General features: G+C 37.5%; 2 protein-coding genes, 1 long non-coding RNA gene and 1 pseudogene across 3 annotated transcripts; 3 read left to right on the top strand and 1 right to left on the bottom strand.

Moving 5' to 3' along the window:
* Window positions 1-2629: 2629 nt before the first annotated feature.
* LOC122006958 lies at window positions 2630-5849 on the top strand (annotated as a pseudogene).
* Window positions 5722-7554, top strand: LOC122006960 (the record flags this gene model as incomplete). The annotated part of the gene is made up of 2 exons (XM_042562667.1): window positions 5722-5991; window positions 7119-7554. Coding segments are annotated over 2 exons (321 nt in total), but the record flags the coding sequence as incomplete, so codon positions are not given.
* Window positions 7555-16746: 9192 nt separating this feature from the next.
* Window positions 16747-17772, bottom strand: LOC122006957. Its single transcript, XR_006118810.1, has 2 exons — window positions 17634-17772; window positions 16747-16970 (listed from the first exon to the last, which is right to left on the bottom strand). It is a non-coding gene; the product is annotated as an uncharacterized LOC122006957 (long non-coding RNA).
* Window positions 16983-20472, top strand: LOC122006955 (tetraspanin-6-like). Its single transcript, XM_042562662.1, has 3 exons — window positions 16983-18119; window positions 19678-19997; window positions 20170-20472. The coding sequence occupies exons 1-3, from the start codon at window positions 17622-17624 to the stop codon at window positions 20207-20209; spliced, it is 858 nt and encodes a 285-aa protein (XP_042418596.1). The 5' UTR covers window positions 16983-17621; the 3' UTR covers window positions 20210-20472.
* The last annotated feature ends 2067 nt before the right edge of the window (window positions 20473-22539 follow it).

The following is a 22539-nucleotide window of genomic DNA, read 5'->3' as shown; positions in this document are numbered from 1 at the left end:
TGGGAGTGGCGCATCCTCTCATATGAGGATGGATCTATAATAATAGTCTCCTCGGATGAGTCTACTGGTTAGTATATGAGGTGTTGTCACAATGAAGTCTGGGATTTGAATCTCGACAAAGCCGAGGTAAATACCTCCCTTATGTGCTAGTCATTATTCTAAAAGCTAGTAGTCGCCCGTAATTTACCTCCTCCGTGTTGACCTTGGGATGGGTTGACGAGGGCGTTGGGGGTGATCGTATTCGCCTTTTGCCACAATGGATCTATAATAATACTCTTCCATGTTGGTCCTAGAACGGATTGACGGGGACACTGAAGGTGAGTGCAATCATCTTTTACTATCATTGTGGCAAAAGGCGAATACGCTCGCCCCCAACGCCCCCGTCAACTCGTCCCAAGGCCAACACGGAGGAGGTAAATCACGGGCGGCCATTAGCCTTTGGAATAGTGACTAGCACATAAGGGAGGTATTTATCTCGGCTTTGTCGAAATTCGAACCCCAGACCTCATTGTGGTAACACTTCATGCGCTAGCCACTAGACCCATCCGAGGGGACATCTTTTACTATCATGGATCTATAATAATAATGCCTAAAAGCTTATAATCTTAGTAATAAATCAATGATGGGCAAAATTCCATCATTTATGTTTTTATCAGATTGATGCTAAAAAAAAGTTAAATAAGCATATTTGTACTTCTTTTAAAGTGATATATCCAAAATACTTTTATATTATTTGATTATTCGATCATGTAAAAGCTAATTACTAGCTTCTACAATTGTAAAATCTAACATCTAATTTCTACAACATGTAAAAACTAACAAATAACTTTAAATACATTATCAGATATTTGGTCATCTAGTAACTAACTTCTACAACGTGCAAAAGCTAGCAGCTAACTTCTATAAGCATTTAGCTTCTACACATTGCAGATACTAGTTGTTAGCTTCTACAATGATGATTTTATATCATTTTGACTTTGATATTATGAATGATAACCTGATTAAAACAATATTTCAACGAGCAAACCAAACAATGAAAACTCATTACATTTCAAATGAACATAATTTAATCATAATCAAATGTGTAGAAACTAGCATGTAACTTTTACAACTTGTAACAACTATCGACTATCTTTTATAATGTATAGAAGCTAGCCGATAGCTTCTACACATTGCAGAATCTAGCCGATAACTTCTACAATTTGAATCCAAGAGTATTTTCGTTTATACTCATTTTTTTTAGAGGAGTGCTCATTATAAAAAAAAAAGGCAAAATAACTTTAAGCCCCTCTGTGTTTTCTGTCAAGTTATAGTTTGCCCCCTTATATTTAAAAATGAACACTTCACCCCTTTTACCTCAAGTTAAAATGAAAAAATTGGCAATAACTAAAATAACCCTGAAAGAGAATAAAGAGAATAAACTCTGATTTTGAATGTTGAAAATTTACATGTTGGCCTAAACCCTAATTCTGAACGTTGAAAAAAAATGGTAATGACCAAAATAACCTATTACTTTTGATCCTGTCTGAAAGCTGAAAAGACGGCTAGTTGGGAACGTGGCTCTGGTGTTGATTGGAAGAAGACTCCAGGTTGTCTTGTAAAACCAAGAGTGTTAGTGCCAGGTCAGGGAAGGGGCCCCTGACATTAGCCTCTGATGCTCAAGTTAGTCTTCGGTTCAGGAGGAAAGAGTAGTAGTAGTGAACAGTAGCAGAGAGCGTGTAGAATAATGAAGCATCGCATACCTTTGCCTGTAGATGAAGATCTCCTTTTATAGTGTCATTGTAGCGTCTGTGCATGCATCCCAAAGCATATGTATGTTTTCCAAAACTTCCTAAGAAAAGACAAGTCAAAAAGTATCTCTGATACCTTTCTTTAAACGAGCACGCAAATATCTGATGTGATAGGCTAGAAGCTTCTAAAGAATGATTTACCTACAGAACATTCTCTGTTGTCGGCGGTACAGACTTTCAAAAGAGTATGATAAGACGTGGGTCCCGCTATAGGCCAACCGAGGGCCACTCGGTTGGAACGTCATCAACTCGATCATGTTGAATAGAGCTATCGACCTATTCTTCACTCGATCTTACTGTTGCTGGAGAGATGTATTGCGTCCGATCAAACCTAAGGTCTGATCGACCAGGGCGGTGGATCGAATAACTTAGCATTTGGTAACCTCGACTACAAGTGCGAAGGACAGCCGCTCGGATGGTTTGGTCAATCCTTCACGTCTGACCGACTCTCAAGGCCCGTTCAGCCAACTTTGCCTGATCCGCACTCCACAGTCTCATAGTCCATCTAAACCTGCAACTTTTATCATTTGACTTTGACTTCCACGTCAGCTGATCCTTACTACTTTGATATCCATTAGATGGTAATGATTTTGGATTTATGTGGTATATTAAAATGTTTGAGCACTACCCTTATAGCCACAATAGATTATAAACTTCCTTCCTAGATTTTATAATGTCTTTGGTGTGCGTATTGGTATAATTTTATCATATCAACATTTCACTCAAATTTCATTATATGCCACATTTGATTATGAGCAAAAGATTTTTAATGATGAATTTTATTTTATCTTCATTTAATTTTGATTCATCAATTTAAAATTTTAACTCATTTTTAATTGAGTGAGGATGGTGGAATGATTTTTTTTTTTTTATGATGATTATCCATTTTTGAATTTTCTGTTATTTATGGTGTTTTTTTACATATAATAGATGCATGGATGAAAAGGACGTCTTCATAATTTTTACGCAATAAATACTAGTTCGGATCCTCTGTCCCGAAATTTCTTTGTCTCCATGTCCCACTATCGATCAGATGGTCCAGATTACATCTCAAGGCATCATGACATCTTTAAGATGTGTACACTATCCTTATGATGTGCAAAATATTCTTGAAATATAATCTGGATCATCCGATCTACAGAGAAATATGGAGACAGATAGATTTCGGAACAGAGGATCCGAACTACATAAATACATTCCAAAATTCAAATGTCCAATAGAACAACAGATCTCTTTCTCCGAGCCGCCGTCGCATTGCCGTTACTTAATTTAATTATAAATTTCAAAATTAGAATTCATAGCCCTCGACGACTGGTCAATTTCTCTCCGTCAAACTGGGACCACCCCCGACCGTTCCAAAGTCCAGTCAAATGCCGTTCCACTCGCCACCTGTCGCTCTCGATCCTTCGTCCACATTAGTCCAGCGCATCATCGCCTTTCCAAAACTACTGTCCCCCCACCCCCACCCCCACCCCCACCCGACGAGGGTTCCTCTTCCTCTTCCTCTTCCTCTTCCTCTTCCTCCTCCTCCGCGCTCTCGCTCTCTCTCTCTCACTCTCTCTCTCTCACTCTCTCTCTCTCACTTTCTTCCGTGGTCGGAGGTCTCTTGATGCAAGATCGGTGGGTGTTCGGATGAATTACTGCTGCTTTTGCTTGCCAGCGTTGGAGGCATCGAGAAAATAGCTACAATTCAATATTGTTTAATCAGAATATCCTTTTGTTTTGGTATGCTGCAGTTTTGCGGTACCACTTCGATCGGCATCACTCGGCGATTGTGAAGAATGAGTACTTGATTCAGAGCGGCAATTGCGCAATGGGTAGCGAACGAGGTGCCTCCGGCTCGATGCCCGATGGTATGAGCTTTACGAGGTCAGCATCATGGTCCGCTTCCCGGACGTTGGCGCAGGATCCTGCCTTGGACTACTCTTCCTGTGACAATAGCTCTGGATATGGCTCACACCGCTGCTTCCCTCTTCCCCACACGCCCAGATCTCAGAGCCAAAAGGCTAGACAGGGTCTCCCGCCCCTTGCCATCGTTCGCCGGCGCTTGGACGAGTGGCCTAAGCCTGGCTCTGATGATCTTGAAGAATGGCCTCAGCCACCTACCCCCAGCGCAAAGGCGGAAACCCACAAGCCGGTGGTTAATGTCATGAAATTGGAGCTTCCTTCCCCGTGTTCAAAAGGTAGGAGAGATCAGCTGGCCTTCTATGATAAGGAATGCTCCAAGGTCGCGGACCATATCTACTTCGGTGGAGATTATGTAGCTAGAAACCTAGAAATTCTTCAAAAGCATGAGATCACCCATGTTTTGAACTGTGTTGGCTTTGTTTGTCCAGAATACTTCAAGACCGACTTTGTTTACAGGACTCTTTGGTTGCAGGACAGCCCAACAGAGGACATAACAAGTATTTTGTATGATGTGTTTGATTACTTCGAGGATGTTCGGCAGCAAGGTGGGAGGGTGTTTGTCCATTGCTGTCAGGGTGTGTCGCGATCTACTTCTCTGGTTATAGCTTATTTGATGTGGAGAGAAGGGCAGAGTTTTGACAACGCCTTCCAATTCGTAAAGGCTGCAAGGGGGATTGCTAATCCCAACATGGGCTTTGCTTGTCAATTGCTACAATGCCAGAAGAGGGTCCATGCGATCCCATTGAGCCCCACTTCAGTGCTCAGGATGTACCGAATGGCTCCACATTCCCCCTACGATCCTTTGCATCTTGTTCCTAAATTGCTAAATAATCCTTCTCCTGCAGCTTTGGATTCTAGGGGAGCTTTCATCGTGCATGCTCTTTCATCCATCTACGTATGGATTGGTAGTAACTGTGAATCTGTAATGGAGAAGGATGCACAAGCTTCTGCCTTTCAAGTGGTAAGGTATGAGCGGGTTCAAGGGGAAATTATGGCAATTGAAGAAGGGGAGGAGCCCTTTGAATTCTGGGAGGCCTTGTCCAGTCCACAACTTTCAGAACATGGAGGCAGAAAGGTCAGTGAGGACCTGATGAAATCAGCTGCTAAGATGATAGTCGGTGCAAGGAGAGTTGAATCCTATGATGTTGACTTTGGGCTTTTTTATAGGGCTCTCACTGGAGGTGTCATCCCACCATTCTCTTCTTCAAGTAATGGTCAGGAGACCCAACTCCCTGCCAGAGAAAATAGCTGGAACATATTGAGGCATAAGTTCCTCTCAAGAGACGTCTTCAGAGTCTATTCAGATACTGCATCAGTCAGAGATATTGATCCACATGGAATCAGAAAATAAATTTTAGCTGTAGATGCTTTAGCATCTCCTTCATTCCGGTCTCCTAGTTCTGTTTCTTCTGGCTCCATTAGTTCCAAGTGTAGTTCAGAGTCTCCTTCAGTTTCACCATCTACATGCTATTCCCCTTCCCCTACTCTGTCACCTGCTTCACATAACATTCCCAATAATTTTTTGTCAATCAGTATCCATTCTTTCCAGCACTCCAGGACTGTGGAACCACTGAAACCATGCACAGAACAAGTTTATTCTTTGCCAAAACGTCTTTGTAGTTCAATTTCTGAAAGAAGGGGACGTTTTATTTCTCTGATATTGCCTGTATTACATAGTGGTGCTCCACCGTTATCACCAACGGGTTTAAATTCAGCATTTGGAGATCTAGAAACTGATCAAATGGTATTTCATGATAAATTTCTATAAAAAATGATGAACCATGTAACACCAAACTTAGGGTTACCGGCCGGCTCCACTTAGTTTGCCACCAGCCGCCATCTGATGCTTTAGGTTGTGCAAATAGTTTAGAACAAAAATTGCACTTTGGTCTAGAGGAATCATTGAATAGTACATCAGAGAACCTACAAATAGACAACCTTAGGAATACTGATATATCAATTCATGGTATGACAGGATGTACTGGCACTAGACTAGATATTCTGATTTCTACAAAACTGCTAAGTGTACCGCTGGCCCAATTTGGAGAAGCTTACTACATTTCCCATGGAAGATTTTGATTTAGAAGTATTTATGATTTTGATTTCCGATACCAGTCAAAATCCAGATGAATATAAGGTTCTGGTTCCGTGGATAGGTGGTCATTTTAAACAGAGAAATAGATCAACCCCATTGAAGGATGACCAATATGACACTGAAATTCCAATTGACTGGCATCAAGTTGGTCGTAATTTTCTTGATGCAACTGGCCTTCCTAAAAATCTCCAAATAAAGGTACAATTTATCACATCCAAATTCTGTTTCATTCAATAACATCTGCACACTGTTGTATACACAATTCTAAATTATGTTTTATCCAATAACATCTGGATTCTGTTGTATATGTAATTGTAAATATTAGTCAGAATATACTTTTGATGCTACTTAAGTATGTCTTTAAATCACTTTCTGCATGTGTATTCATCCAATATTTCTAGTAGTGAAATGTGAACTTGCAAAGCAAATATTATTACTACTCTTGTATGAGTTTTATTTATCTGCTGCAAAGTGATTCTTTTTCTTCTTTACTCAGCAATCCTTCCTTTGTGCTGTTATGGTGACTAGATTCATAGATACTTGTAGGCCAAGCAGAATGTATCATATAATGTTATTGCTATTTGTAGAGTTAAGCAATCACAAATTTCAACTAAAATAAGATTTAACTTCCATGAATGATAAAGACAACTATAATTCACCTGGCAAAGTGCTCACTTTGGATGTGAGAGGCATAGGGTTTGATTTCTTGGACCTCGAGTACATTGTTAGGATAAAACCTATGAATCTCTATTTGATTGCTGTTGCTCTTTGAAGCTTGAAATTGAGACATTCTAGTGCATAATGCATATAAAAATAAGTTGCACTTTTGTTTCTGTTTTTCTGCATATATACTGTACGAGTTGCCTTGTTAGGTGTCTTTCACCTGTATGAGGTTAACAGTAGCGCAACAAAACTTATCAAACTATTATCACACAGGTTGAACAATATTTATATTTTTAATTACTTTTGCTTCACCAAGTTGTAATTTACACATTCACAGTTTCAGTTTTTGATCTTGCTTACCTAGAACAAATTATTGTATGTTTGAGCTATGTGGTAAAATTGTCAAAGCTTAGCAGAATGTGAGCTACCTATAGTAATTCCATGAGGCTTATCAATATTGTTGATGAGCTTCGGATCATGTAATTGTGATATAGGAATCACTTGGTCAAAGCTAGGATTGTATCATTATGTTTCCTTCTTAAGATATTGTGTATAATCTGGGACTTTTGGAAGTTCCATCTTTATCCTACAATGAATCACGGTTTTGATCACGCTGATTTACCACTACTGAGGCCTGTAGTTGGAATTTGTTTCATAATTAGGTGAAGGAACAGGAGGCAGGGCAGCTGTTTGAACTGTTGTCATCCACTTGATGCCATCTCACTGACAATTTCTAGGCGTCTTGCGAAATTGTGGTTACCTTCCATCAATATTTTGGCCTGCAAATAACGGGTCAGTGAATATAAGACTTGAAAAACAAAGGTATTCTGCGGCACAATAATTGCCATGGAAATCATCTTCCCACTCTTGTCGTTGTCTTGTTCCTCTTGTCTCTCGACAAGAAGTGGTTGCCTTGTAAGGCATTTTGTGATACTTTTGGAACGCTGCTGACTTGCAATACATTGTTAGTTATCTCATCGCCTTTCCACTGTTAAGTATTGCATGAAACTTCGGATCCATTAATTCTGTGTATTTGGAGGATTAAGTGTCCGTTAGGTGGGCTGATACAAGATTAATAACAACAGATAACGATTTGCCATTAAAGAATTAAATCCTAATTAAGTGATATAATATTTGATGCATGAAGGGATTTTTAGTTAAATGGATATGGATTAAATGTGTAGATTCAATCATTCGGTTCGTTAATATTAATGGACTATTAATGGATTGTGGGTTTCTTGGTGGATGGTCCTTATAAGATAAGCTTGGTATATAAAAAGAAAAGATTTATTCAATTGAGAATGTTCTGCTACTCTTTTTCTTCTCTGGATTCTTCCCCATTGAGATCAAACTTTAGTTGCCGTCTATTTCTGCAAGAGATTTTTGTTGCATTGCAGGAATCTCTCCTATGACAAGTAAGGGATACAATGACTTTTGCGATGGATAGGTCGGCCCATTGTTAGCTATTGTATTGATTTTAATTTTGCCTTAAATATGATGACAGTTAGATCATGTAGATGATACATCCTTTAGTTTGTTTTTGATATATTACTATTGCTTTCAATTTTTTGGCAATTTAGAAATATACATTGATTTTTTATTCGATTCCATTTGGATGAGTGAATCAATGTATTAATGTGGAATAGAGCAACCCTAGGATATAACCTACATTTCGAGTTTTTCACACCATCCACTAAGAACGCAAATAACAATGGAATTTTAGGATTTTTGGAGTTGAAAAATTGTGTAGAAATCAAGTTTTCAGATATCAATCAACGGGTGAGTTTCACCAATCGATTGGTAATTGTAAAATTAGGCACTGAATGGGCTAGAGTCGATTGGGCAGATTGACTAGTATTCATCAATCGATTGCCATAAGGACCAATTGAATGATAAGTCCAAAGTTGTGCATAGAACGATTTGAAATTGATTGGGCAGATCGACTATTGTTCACTAATTGATTGCCATAAAGGATCGACTACTTAACCTGGGTCATGAACAGAAACTCGTGAAGTCGATTGGGTAGATTGACTAGTCTTTACCAATCAATTGTCATAAGGACCAATCTGCTGAACCTAAGGTCAGGCACAAGAGGTCAAGGAGTTGATTGGGCAGTTTGATTGGTGTTCACCAGTCAATTTCCATAAGGACCAACCGATTGATCTTCAAACGGTTGTCTATAGAAGGTCTCTAAGTCGATTGATGGGATCGACTGATGTTTATCAGTCGATTACTATGAGGCGTCAATCGACTAATGTGGATGATCTCGTTTATAGAATCTTTCTGAATTGACTAGGGAACTCGATTGATGTGGAGCAATCAACTGCAATTGGTGGGTCGCTTGTTGTGTCTTGAACTTGACAATAAGGAGTATTAGTCATGCCTGAGCAATCGACTACTACTAGTATCAATTAGCTAATATCAATCAATTGATATCTAATTAGCTAAGTTTTCAACAGGTTGTTTGTATTTTTCTTCAGGCTTACTACTTAGTTGAACCAATATTATTATCAAAGCAAGAACTACTAGGGAGTCTAGGAGTATTTGTGTAGATGGATGATTCATGCTAAAGATGGTTGACTCAAAGAAAAACCATTCTTTATACCGAATGTATGTTTAAGTAAGCTCACAAATCTAGTTTGACTTCTAAGTCATGCGTATAGTGTGTCGACCTAAAGGGAAACACACTGTGGTTGATTAGAAGTGTTATGAATGATACTTGAAAACATAAGCAAACTAAGAAAGTTCATGCATAAGGTTAATCATGCCCATGATGGGTTGGCCCAAAGAAACACTTTGTATGGTAAATAAAGTTATAAGTTGTTTGGAGAGTACCACGTACAAATTGCATTTAGTCCAAAAATTTAATGTAATGTTGTACTAAATATCTGATTTAATGTCCATAGAGTTGCATATTTTATTTGTTGTATTTTGTTACTTTACAACTATAAAGATGCATGCTTTGTTTAGTTACATTGAGCTATGCTTTTTATTTTTTTTTATATAGTACTCTGTTAATCTAAACAACATCCTTGTATTTATTGTTACAAACTTTGGACAATGAAAGAGCATATTATGATTTTATTAAGTTGCATGAATCTAGACTTTGCATTTAGACATGATTGCCCTGCACCTTTGACCAATTATTCTACTGTGGATCAAAAGGTGATTCTTGATAAGTAGGAGCAAGTAAATCACACTAGTCTTATAATCACGAATATGTCAATTCCGAAATTCATTAGGGGTTCGATAATTGAGAATGAGGATGCTAAAACCTTCATTAAAGAATTAGCAGACCGATTCACCTCAAATGAAAAGGTCAGGGCTACCATACATTTTATGAAGTTGGTGTTCATGAGGTACAACGGGCAGAATAGCATAAGAGTACATCATGGAGATGTTGAACTTGGTTACAAGGCTTATGATACCAAAGTTAGAAATATCTGAAAACGTTCTTGTGAATATCATCCTAATCTTTCTACCAACACAGTTCACTCTCTTTAATATAAGTTACAACATTCAAAAGGAGAAGTGGACACTAAATGAGTTTATAGTTCAGTGTGTACAGGAGGAAGAGAAATTGAGGCATGACACATCTTATAACGTTCACTTTGCATCCTCATCTCAATATTCGAATAAGAAGAAGAAAAATGATAAGAGTAAGAGTAAATAATTTATAGTCACTAAGATTTTAGGGCATAAGGTATAAAAACAATAAGACTCAGACTCAAGTTATTTTTTTTTTTTGTAAAAAGAATGGTCATCTGAGGAAGGATTGCCCAGATACGTTAATTGGCGTGTCAAGAAAGGTAAACTTTTTAACTTTGTCAGTTCAGAAGTTAATCTAGCTACTGTCTCATAACACTTGGTGGATAGATATGGGTGTAACTACTCGTATAATTGTAACTATGCAGGATTATCTCAGGAGGCAAATTAAATTTGGAAAATATTTTTCTAGTGTTGTCATTTACACTGAACTTAATTTTTATTTCATGTTTGAATAAATTCAGACACACTTGTTCATTTGGAAATCGAAAATTTATTATTTTTTTTTCAAATTCTATTTTGTGTGGTACGAGTTCCTTGATTGATGAACTATATAGGTTGGATATTGAAACTCATATGGATAATATTGTACTGAATAGTAGGAGTGAGGCGTGGTTTGACGAGTGAAAATTCATCTATGTTATGATATAGACATTTAGGACACATATCTAAATAATGTCTAGAAATGTTAATATCATTAGAAATTTTCAATTTCCTCGATATGTCATATTTTAGAATATGCATTGAGAGTATCGAGGAAAAAATGATTAACAAAAGTAATAAAAGTTCAAGATGGAGTCATTGAGTTTTAAGCTAAACATACAAATATATGTGGATCATTCTCTAAAATTTTTTGGAATGGTCAAGTATACTTTGTTAGTTTTATAAACGACTATTCCTGATATGGATATTGTACTTAATTCACAAGGAAGTCGCAATCCCTAGATATGTTCAAAACTTTCAAAATTGAAGTTGAAAATCAACTTGGTAAGAAGATTATGACTGTCATCTCATATCATGGTGGTGAATGCTACAGTAGATCTGACAGATCAGGTGAATAATATCTTGCGTCATTTGCAGAATATCTTATAGCATGCAAAATCATGGCGCGCAATACACCATGCATAGTATCCCTTAACAGAATATTGTAGCAGAGCGATGAAACCAAACCCTAAAAGACATGGTGAGGAATATGATTATATTTTCTTCTCTATCGAAGTCTTTATGGGGGTGAGACACTAAAGATTACGGTTTACTTACTTAATAGAGTTCCTAACAAGGCAATAACGCAAACCTCATACGAGTTGTGGACTGATAGAACATTTAATATTAGACATCTACATGTCTAGGGTTGTCCAACTTAGGCTAGACCCTATAGGCCTAATAAAAGGAAATTTGACTCAAGAATAGTTAGTTGTGATTTTGTAGGATACTCTGAAAACTCTATGAGCTTCAAGTTTTACAATCTCTTGAGTAGATCCTTTTTTGAGACAGGTAATGTTAAATTCATTAATGATGGTGGGAATGATAAAGTTAGGAAAATAGCATTTAAGAAAAATTTTAATAATCCTAATACGATAACTATTAATGCAGCTGATAGTGAAATGATTATCTTTCCACATACAATTGAAATTGCACAACTAGAAGAGGTAGTGGACCACAATATTCCTATATCACCTCCCATTCAAGTGGAGGGGGTGTCGGCTCAAATAGAGATATTTCCTACTATAGTTGAGCATGACTCCCAACCGCCTTAAGGTCAAATGTCACTAAGAAGATCCATTAAAGATAAGAGATCTACAATGTCTCGTGATTCTATATATCTCCAAGAGCATGAGTTTAATATAGGGTTGGAAAATCATCCCACATCTTTCCAAAAAGTCAAATAATATCCTCATCCGAAAAAATAAATTGAAGTCAAGAGGGAAAATATGAAGTTTATGAAGGACAATGATGTTTGGGAGCTGGTCAAATTGTCTGAAGGTGTCAGACCTGTTGATTATAAATAGATATTTAAAACCAAATGATATTCATATGTCAAAAGTATAAAGCTCACATAGTCACCAAGGGATTCACTCAGAAAGAGGACACTGATTATAAGGAGACTTTTTAGTTGGTTTCAACAAAAGACTCTCTTAGAATAATCATGACACTTAAAGTTCATTATGATCTAGAGCTACATTAAATGGATGTTAAGACTACGTTTCTCAATAGAAATATTGAGAAAACTATATAAATGATATAGCTGAAAAACTTTGAGTAGGGTAATTCAAACCATTTAGTATGTAAATCAAGAAAGTCCGTTATAGTTTAAAGTTACAAGCATCTCGTCAATGGTATCAAAAGTTTGATCAAGTGGTTTATACGGTTAAAGGAGAATCTAACTGATTAATATTTGTATATCAATTTAAGAAGGAGCAAGTTTATTATATTTATTTTGTATGTGGACGACATTTTACTGGCAAATAATGATAAGAGTTTGCTAATAGAAACTAAATCATTTCTATCAAATTCATAAAGTTACAAGCATCTCGTCAATGGTACCAAAAGTTTGATGAAGTGGTTTATACAGTTAAGGGAGAATCTAACTGATTAATATTTGTATATCAATTTAAGAATGAGCAAGTTTATTATATTTATTTTGTATGTGGACGACATTTTACTGGCAAATAATGATAAGGGTTTGCTAATAGAAACTAAATCATTTCTATCAGATGAATTTGAAATGAATTATCTTGATCATGTATTCTTTATCTCAGACATACAAATGATTCATGATCATTCAAAGTGTACACTTGAACTATCACAAAAGTCTTATATAGAAAAAAATGTTCTTTCGGTGTAACATACAGAATTATACTCCTGACGACCCTTGTGTCAAAAGGTGACATACTTAGCTTGTAACTTTGTCAATGTCATGAACTTGAGATTAAGAAAATGCAACAATTCCCTTATGCATCGATAGTAGGGAGTTTAATATATGCTCAAGTATATACACTTCCAGATCTTGCATACATTATGGCGATCTTAGGCGGATATTTGAATAATCCTGGACTAGAGCATTAGAAAGTTGTAAATAGGGTTATGCAGTATTTGTAAAGAACCAAGGATTACATGTTCATATATCGGAGATTAGGTTATCTAGAGATCATTAGATATTAAACTTCGATTTTATTGGATGCTTAGATAGTACGGGATCAACCTCATGTTATATTTTGATGCTGACAGGAGGGAGTTATATCATGGAAAAACGTTAAATGAACTCTAATAGTCACTTCCACTATAGAGGTGGAATTTATAACCTACTACGAAACTTCCAACCATGGGATGTGAATATGGAACCTTATCACAGGGTTACAGTTCAATGGGAGTATTACCAAACCATTAAGAATCAATTGTGATAACAAATTTATAAAATTATATTTTAAGAATAATCGTAGTTCGTCGAAGTCTAAACATATCGACATAAAGTTTCTAATGGTTAAAGAAAGTTTAGAGTGGTCAGATTATGATAAAACATATAAGGACAGATTCCATGTTAGTGAATCCGCTCACTAAGGACTTGTCGCCCAAGGTGTTTCATCAGCATGTATTAAATATTAGGATTTTTTTCCTTTTGATGAAGTACTAATTTGGTGGGAATTTGTATTTTGGTGTAATGCTTTGTTCCGGTATAGAAATCTCACCATGATGACACGACAGCAAACCACCTCAGCATAAAGAATGATGATGTTGCTGTTTTCTTCTAGATTTCTATTTGTAACGCAGTGATTCCTGCGGAGAGTAACAAACATCAAAGGATTCGCCGAGAGTTGTCCCGATGAAACCACTCTGATGCCTAGCAAAGTAATTAAGAGATGTTGAGTTAGAGAGAGCCCACTTGCACTTAGCATAAACTTGACCTTTTTTAAGTGTACGAGGTACTCCGGTAAAGTGAGTAAGAGATCATGGGCGAGTGGGGATCAAGACGCTGCCTACCTCGACATAAGACGGTCGGTAGATCAAGAGGTTTGCGATTCGACTGATCGAGTCAGCTCAACAAGTCAAACTGCTCAAGAAGTTGGGAGGTCAGTGCAACAAGTCGGGAGTCGGCTTGAGAAGTCGGTGACTTTGATAGGTTTGCCACGTGGAGTCTATGTTGACCAAGTCTTGACCACACCACCCAACCTCTTTGTTGACGGGGTCCTTCCACGTGGGCCATGTTGTCTCCATCGCATCACAAGCATCTCCCTCTAGTCGAAGGAGGATGTAGTCCGATTGACTAAACAATTATCTTGTCAACAAACGTCAAGGTTCATGTGACTGAGTAGCTCAAGATAGAACTGAAAAGGAGGACCACAACATATATTAAAAAATGGAATACATATGGTCATATTTGGTGTGAAGACAATGAGTTGAAGCCTGTCAAGGGTTGATCGAGTCCTAGCCGAGAGAATAAGTAGCCGACTCTAGCCCCAGCAGAGAAAATGCTCAATCTATAACCATGTCTAAGTCAGGAGCGTATAATAAGTTTGATCTTACGACTCCCGAGTACCTGTCAAATCGACGAGAGAGTAGCTCAGTCTGCGACTATATATGACTCGGGCAAAATAGATCGATCTGTGACTATGTCCAAGTTGGGAGAGAAATATCTCGTTTGCACGACTCCCAAGTACCTATAGAGTTAGAGAGAGAATAGTTCGCTCCGTGATTATGTCCAAATCAAGATAGAATAGGTTAATCGCGACTATGTCTAAGTTGGGAGAAAATAGGAAGCTCAATCTAACATCTCCCAAGTATCTGCGGAGTCGGAGAGAGAATATGTCGATATGCAACTATGTCCAAGTTGAGAGACTAATAAACTTGATCTCACGATTCTCGAGTACCGGTTGAATCGAAAAGAGAATAGCTTGATCTATGATTATATTTATGTTGGGAGCGAATAGGTTGATCTGTACGACTATCCGAGTCGGAAGGAAAATAGTTCAATCTCACGACTATAGCTTGATTAATGAGAAATTTTTTTAATATTATACTGCAACTGAGTTTTAAACTTTAAATTCCTAATTGATATATGTGAAAATTACTAATAAATTTTGACATTTTTATGTGAAAAGGAAAAAAATACATTATCGTAATTTAATTTTAAAATTCATCAAATTAATTAAGAGGTCCAGATTTTTAATACAATAATAATAAGATAAACCCATAATTATAGAAATACATGCTGTTGAAAAACACTCAAAGGCCTAGAGTTGCACTTACATTCAGCGTAGCTATATGAGCCTTGGAATGTTCAGAGACGTCCACCCATATCAGTAGTGTCTTGTATTTGTAAGACATTTGATGGTCTAGGGAATTGCAGGGGGAACTCCTCCGTTCATTCTATTTGATATGCTCATTACATACATACCTTAGTGGCTACACCATCAATTGATTGAATTGTAAAGCCTAGAATAAGGATAATTGGTCAGTTTACCCTACCTTCTCAAAATATATGGTTGGATCAAGAAAGGCGCTAGAAGGAAGTGAATAGCATGCTTCGTATGCTTTTACAAAACGTTCGAAAAACCACCGAGTCGTGCAGCGGAATTTAAAAGACAATAAAGAATACAATGATTTTTTACTTGATTTGCAGCCTCGTGGCTACTACTCCAATGCCCGTAGTTAGTTAGATCACTTTCGTTGAACAATCACTATCAAATCGATTCTTTTACAAAAGATAGATTGGTAATAAGACTACCAACTTTAGCATAAAACACACAAGAAGAAAGCAAGAGTAATATAAACTAACAACTACACACGTTACCAAAGTCTAGGTTCATTTGATCTCGTAGCGGTGTTGTGTCACTGTCATGTCATGAAGCTTGAGCGCGGTAGAGTATCATGGTTTCGGAAGTATAATAGAGCTTGAAGCATAAAATGAATGAGTACATGAAGTTTCTGATCAATGCTTCTTTTATAGTTTGACCTATGCTCCTGAATCAATTTAAGGCGCCTCTAACGGCCCTTATGCAATCCAATCTTGTCATCGTGATAGCCTTTCTAGTACAGGTGCCTGGAAGTGATAGAGACATCTGAATAGTCTAGGCACATGGACGTGATAGAGGTGCCTGGATCCCATTTTCTAAGTTGTTTCGTTAGTTAGCTTCATGCATCACAGTGTTAGTGTAATATATAAATATAATTATTATTGATAGCTCTCCGATCTATTTGGTCTCAACTTTAGATCTCTCATGAGATCTTAGGTTGGACCTACGCATACTGCTCTTTTTCCGAGAGAGTGTCTTCACCACTCCACTCAAGAAAGTTTACCAAATGTTAAGCTTAGTTCACTCGGCCTGCTTGGACTTTTGCTCAGTCTGACCTTGACTCTTGGAACTTCCTGCTAGATCTTCGTCCCTCAACCCTTAGGACTTCCGTCTGATATCCTCGATCTGTCAAGACTTCCGTCCAGCCCCTCTGACCCAAACTTTCTTTCATAGCCGCAACGAAGACTTTTTTTACTTAGCTTCAACTAGAATTTTCTTGCAAGTTCAATCCACATATTAGAAAATCACATGACTTAACTTGAACTTATTGCCAAGATTAAAACCTCAAGTTCCTGCACCAGCACGTATAAATAATTTAGGATGATATAAATTAAGGTGGCCCGCGTATAAAAAATTGGGGTGAGGGACTCAAAACAACATTCCATCAAAGGGAGCTAATTAATCTTGTTTAAGATCAGTTGATTAAGTTCAGCAATCAAATTCTCACTTTTCAATAATTCAAGAATTAGAATCTTATTCTACCACGCAACAAATAAAGAAATTTACACACACAAAAAAAAAAAAAACAACTTTCGAATCTTTCAATTGTTCAGGTCACCATATTATTCTCTGAGCTTGACACAAAATTCCTTTTTATCTGAAATTCCGTCAAAGGGAGCAAAGCTTTTAAAGCTACTTGTTAGTGGATGAGAGTGCGGGTCTTAAATCATATCCTTTCTGTCACAAATAAAGCAAAAGACAATTGATAAAACCGATTGAGAAATCATAGTTAATAATTTCATCAAGTGGTGGTAGTGGCAATATAAAGCACAGGTTCTTCTAATTTGTTTCTTAGCACGTAAGAAAAGAAACCAGAATTTGAATGTCTTTTGGCACTGAAAGTACTGTACCAAGTCATCACCATTCACAACTGAGAAAAAGGAACAGGAAAGAGAGATGGACATTATTAAAGCAGTCTGCTGTCTCATGGCTATAAACTATAGGGAAACTTAAAGGAGTGATAAAGCATCTGAAGGGATAAGGAGGAATTTTTCTTGGAGCAAATTGCGGGAAGAACAACACCAGCACCGGGGGAAACAGAGAGACGGGGTGAGGGTTGTTTTTCTTTGGGGGTTTAAACAAGGGGGCACAAAAAAAATCATTTTTCTAGCAGGCAAAGAGTGGGAAGAACATCAGCACCACATGGAGAAGTCGAGAGGAGGAAAAAGGAGGTATTTTTGAGATCAAAAGCATTCACAAGCAGGAGCCGCCGCCGCCAGTGCAGGTGGAGAGAAGAAAAGGGGGAAGCGATTTCGACATCAAACTCCTAGGGTTCTGAAGGGAGAAAAAAAAAATCGATTTTGAGATCCAAACAAAGACTAGGGTTTGATGAGGACGTACCGATTCAGCAACTCCTTGATCGGGTACCTGAACCTGTTGACGCTACTAGCGTCGATCCCTCTGATCGGCAGTGGTCTCTGGCTCTCGCGGAGTTCGGCGACGTGCGAGTCGTCGCTGCAGACTCCGCTCCTGGTGCTGGGCTTCGTGGTGCTCATCGTCTCGCTCGCCGGCTTCGTCGGCGCCTGCTTCAACGTGGCCTGGGCTCTCTGGCTCTACCTCGTCGTCATGCTCTTCCTCATCGTGGCCCTTCTCGGCCTCACGGTGTTCGGATTCGCCGTCACCGGGGGCGGGGGCGGCGTGGAAGTCCCCGGGCGCGTCTACCACGAGTACCGCCTCGACGACTACTCCGGCTGGCTGAGGCGGAGGATCACGGAGCCGCAGTACTGGAAGACGGCCATGGCGTGCGTGGTTGGGTCGAGGACGTGCGCCAAGATCGCGTTTTGGACGCCATTGGATTATCTCCAAAGGGACCTCTCGCCTATTCAGGTAAATAATTATCTTTCTAGTTCGGCAAACTCTACTAAATTTCAAGATTTCAATTTTCCAACTTTAAAAAACTTATTTATCTTTAAATTTAATGAAGACCCTTTAACCATTTTTTATATATATTACTAATGAGATATTAATTAATATAATAATATAATATAGATCTAGGGTAAAAGATAAAACCATCACTTGGCGGATCCTCGAAATCATATAATATAGATGAAGTTTGTTGGGTTGATGTATAAAATTAACAAGTAAAAATAATTCACTGCTTGTTAACAAACCAGCCAATAGGTAATAGGTGATAATAAACCTATAAAAATAATTATTATTAGATCCTGTTGAATATGATGAATTATTATTCGACTAAATCTGAAATAAAATACAATCAATATAGATGTAATTAATTATCTGAACCCAATACAAAATAAAATTACATATGATTTATTTAAGTAATAAACTGATTTTAAAATTTTTATATATAATTAATTCACTAAACAGTTTAATTAGTTTTAGATATCTTGAAGTGAATTTTAAAATTATACAATTAGTTCTATATCGATCTAAAAGATATCATCTGCAGGACATGATTAACAAGATTGTAACATCATTTGTTACATCTAAAACATCCAATATATACATGTTTTTCCCCATGCTTTGGCCACTTGTACTAATGACTAGTAGTCATCCGTGATTTATCTCCTCCGTGTTGACCAAGGGACGGATTGATTAGGGTGTTAGGGCGAGCGATAGCCTATTTTACCACATAAAACATCCAATATATAGCCCTCGGAATAGAACAGCAACAAGAGGTAGGGCAGTATACTCACACACTCATGGTTCAATTCCCAAGTAGAGCAATATTACATCCATTGTGCTCGAACTACTGGAACTGCTAGGCTGCCATGTCAGGAGCCGTTGTGCTTCTAGATTTATTCAGTGGACGAATTAGGGGAAGACTGACCACCTCCAAAATTAGTTGGGATCAAGAGCCAGGTATTCTGGATTAACAAAAAAAATATAATATATATTAAAGAACCAACTAAAACTAAAAATAAGAGCCAATAAATACAATATTATCATGTTCAAAAAGGATCACGCCATAAGAACTAGCATGGATTGTAAATGAAAAAAATGTTCATGAGGTGTTTGGCTTGATAAGAGCTTCATTATAGTCGATCAATACACATAAGGTCAATTAAATGAACAAGCTTAAACGTATATATTCAGCTTGTTCATGTTTATGAATAAAGATTATGAATTGTTAGTGAACAATATTCACGAACAAAGTTTGTGAATCATATTTAATAACTAATAAAAAAGCTTAAAACTATTAAATTGTAAAACAATTAAATAAGTCTTATTTCAACTAAGAGCTCGATAATATTTAAACGAACCGAATTCTAGCTAAGCTTGAACCAAGCTTAAACTCGTAAAATAGAAATCAAGTCAAGTTTGAATAACTATTTCGACAGATTAGTTCATTTTAGGCTCGGATTAGCTCATCGAAAAAGACTAGTGGTCGTGTATATTAATTCTTCTGTATTGGCGTATGCAGTCCGGCTGTTGCAAACCGCCAACATCTTGCACCTACAATGCTGGGGCTGCCATGGCAGCTCAAGACGAGGATTGCTATCGGTGGAACAACGCAGCCAACGTCTTGTGCTACGCCTGCGACTCATGCAAGGCTGGTGTCTTGGAGCAAGTTAGGAGGGACTGGCACAAGCTCTCCATCCTCAACATCGTTGTCCTCATCTTCCTCATCTCCATCTACTCTATCGGCTGTTGCGCCTTCCGCAATGCCCGACGCGCTGAGTCTGAGTATCCATATGGCGAGAACCGCATGTCCAAGATACACCCTCGATGGGACTACTACTGGTACTGCTTCATCTGCCCCAACTCAATTGCTAAGCTCAAAGACTCACCTTGTAGCTAGCATTACCTTACACTTGAGTGTAACAATTGAGTTGTCAATCATTTTCTTCGTATCTTACTTTCCAGCTGCGTATAGATCGATACTGATCAGTTGTAGTTTTCTTTTAACTTGCAGGTGGAGATGGTTCCGAGACAGAAGAGAACAAATCTATTAGCGATCGACTTTGATGCTGCATTTGATCGATGTTAATTAAGTACAAATCTAGAGAAACAGAAACTCAGTTTTTGTAAATTAACAGAGCTAGCTACATTTGTCTATGGCCATGGTTAGTGAAGGGTGCCTTGACCCTTTATGTTGCCTGTTTTGCTTAAGGAAAGGTTTTCTAAATTTTTTATATGGAACTTGCTTAGTTTCTATATTTTATATATGAACTCTCGGTCCTTAGTCGTGTTAAATGAAAGAGATGAATATTTCATACCTATAGAGTATATTTGTGATTATTTTGAAGAAGAATTTTAGGATAAAGTAGATGCTTTGGACCAACTATGTATGATGATCTGTCTTAGATATGATGATGTTTCGGACCATGGCTAGCCATTGAGGCATTCTCGGAAAAGTGTTGATGGCACTTCTAAGTATGTCAAACCATTAATTAATTCTAGAATGAAAAATTTTCACCTTTTTCCCCTTTTCCACATTGAGGTTATTTTCGGCTAGTTCCACTAGCCTCTTCTGCAACTCCAATGTGGGCTCGTATGCTCCAATTCATGCATGGGGAGTACACTTAATAGATGATATTTGGCTTCGTCTCTTTGCTTCTTCATCCATTGACTCTCCGCCATAATTTCTCACTAACATCCCTAAGCATCTCAAAATAATTCTTCATGATTAATATTGTATCAAAGTCAATTTTAAAAAATACCTTCATTCCTGGCTTTCTCGAGAGTTCTCCTTTAAACTTTGGTAGATTGATATATCATAGTCTTGTGCTTTCAAGACAGTCAAGAAAAGAGCGAAACCTGATTTAATATCAATTGGTATAGAGGGGGGAATACGGATTCTTTCAACCATGTTAGCATATAAATAAAATATGCAATGAAATTAAATACTAAATGAAATATCATTGCTAACATCAACATTTACATGGTTCAAAACCCGGTTTATGATCCTTGGATGGATCATTCCTAAATGCTCTCTATACTTTCCTAGATTCTATATTTGTGCTAATATTCATCGGTCTATAGAGTTCATATAATATAATATTATAGTTAATTTGTGGCAAAAAGACGAATACGTTCGCCCCCAGCGCCCCCACCAACCCGTCCCAGGGTCAACATGGAGGAGGTAAATCACGGACGGCTACTAGCCTTTGAAATAGTAACTAGTACAAAAAGAAGATATTTACCTCGACTTTATCGAGATTCGAACCAAACTAATAGAATAATATTATAGTTAAATGAACTATATGGTAGTATGGTGCATTGGACTTATTTTTAGGCATTGATTTGCGACCCAAACTAATTTTGCCATGACTAGGCCTTAAACTTCCTAGAATCATGTTCAAATTTCTGGATCCATTAGAAACTTTTATAAAATCTTTTTCATATTGTCATGCTTGGCTTCAAAACTTGATTTTCTAATTTATTATCTCTAGGGTTTTAATGTGTATTTACAATATTATGAAGAATAATCCTTGTTTTAAACTTTTCTAAGTTGATTTTCGGTTTCTTAGAGATGTTCTTGGATTCTTCTATTGTAAATTGAACTATGCAAACTTGGACATGAGTGAGAAATTGTCAGCTCATCTTTTATGTCTTAAGCACTCCTTGGTTTGAGCTTCCTTGTTCATTTCATTCAAAGCATTTGTTTCTCTTCTTCTTTCCTTTCTCTCCCATTCTCTCCTTGTCTTTCCATTCATCTACAAATTTCAAGAACATTCTTCTTTTCTTAACCTGTGTCCACTCTTTTTTCAGTGACCCTTGTTGAATTCGAAGTAAAATTTTGTGGTCTTTCTTGCAACTTGTAGTGGCTTCCTTCATTTTAATTTCTTCTTTCCCTCCCCTACATCCAATATATGATCTTTTTATTCACTGGTTTACCTTTCAATGTAGAACCTAATAACTTGAAGAGGTGCCTCAAAGTCTTTCTTCCTCAATTTTCTTCACTGTGCAATCAATTCTTGATGATGTTAAGTCTTCAGTGTTCAAATATACATTTAAAGAGGGTCACTCATCCATAGTTGAGGCTTGATCTTCATGCTTGACCTCATAGTTTTAGCATTGTGGATATGATGTCCACAATATATAGTTTCTACCTCTTCAATCATTTTAGGAGTTTGAGCTTCTAATTCTTGTATGAGATTTTCATGAAGAAGGTCAAAGCGAGCCAAGTGAGAAGGCCTATCTTGGCGAGTGTGCTAGTCGGTCTAGGCTAGCTGAGCGAACTAGTTGATCCAACCAGCAAAGAGGATCACTCAAGTAAGCAAAGTAGTGTTGGGTGGGCAAGACATGTTAGCCAAGCTGGAGGAACTAAATGGGTTGGATG

The sequence above is a fragment of the Zingiber officinale genome, chromosome 7B (genome assembly GCF_018446385.1).
Source record: "Zingiber officinale cultivar Zhangliang chromosome 7B, Zo_v1.1, whole genome shotgun sequence".
In the NCBI taxonomy this organism is placed as follows: Eukaryota; Viridiplantae; Streptophyta; class Magnoliopsida; order Zingiberales; family Zingiberaceae; genus Zingiber; species Zingiber officinale.
The sequence above is the reverse complement of the archived record's forward strand: the minus strand, read 5'-3'. Positions and strand labels throughout refer to the sequence as shown.

Bases quoted from the DNA above. Each gene is read 5' to 3' on its own strand.
- LOC122006955 (XM_042562662.1), top strand. From the start codon at position 17,622: ATGAGGACGTACCGATTCAGCAACTCCTTGATCGGGTACCTGAACCTG. The intron at 18,120-19,677 runs GTAAATAATTAT...TGGCGTATGCAG, and splicing joins GGGACCTCTCGCCTATTCAG to TCCGGCTGTTGCAAACCGCC. The intron at 19,998-20,169 runs GTACTGCTTCAT...TTTAACTTGCAG, and splicing joins CCTCGATGGGACTACTACTG to GTGGAGATGGTTCCGAGACA.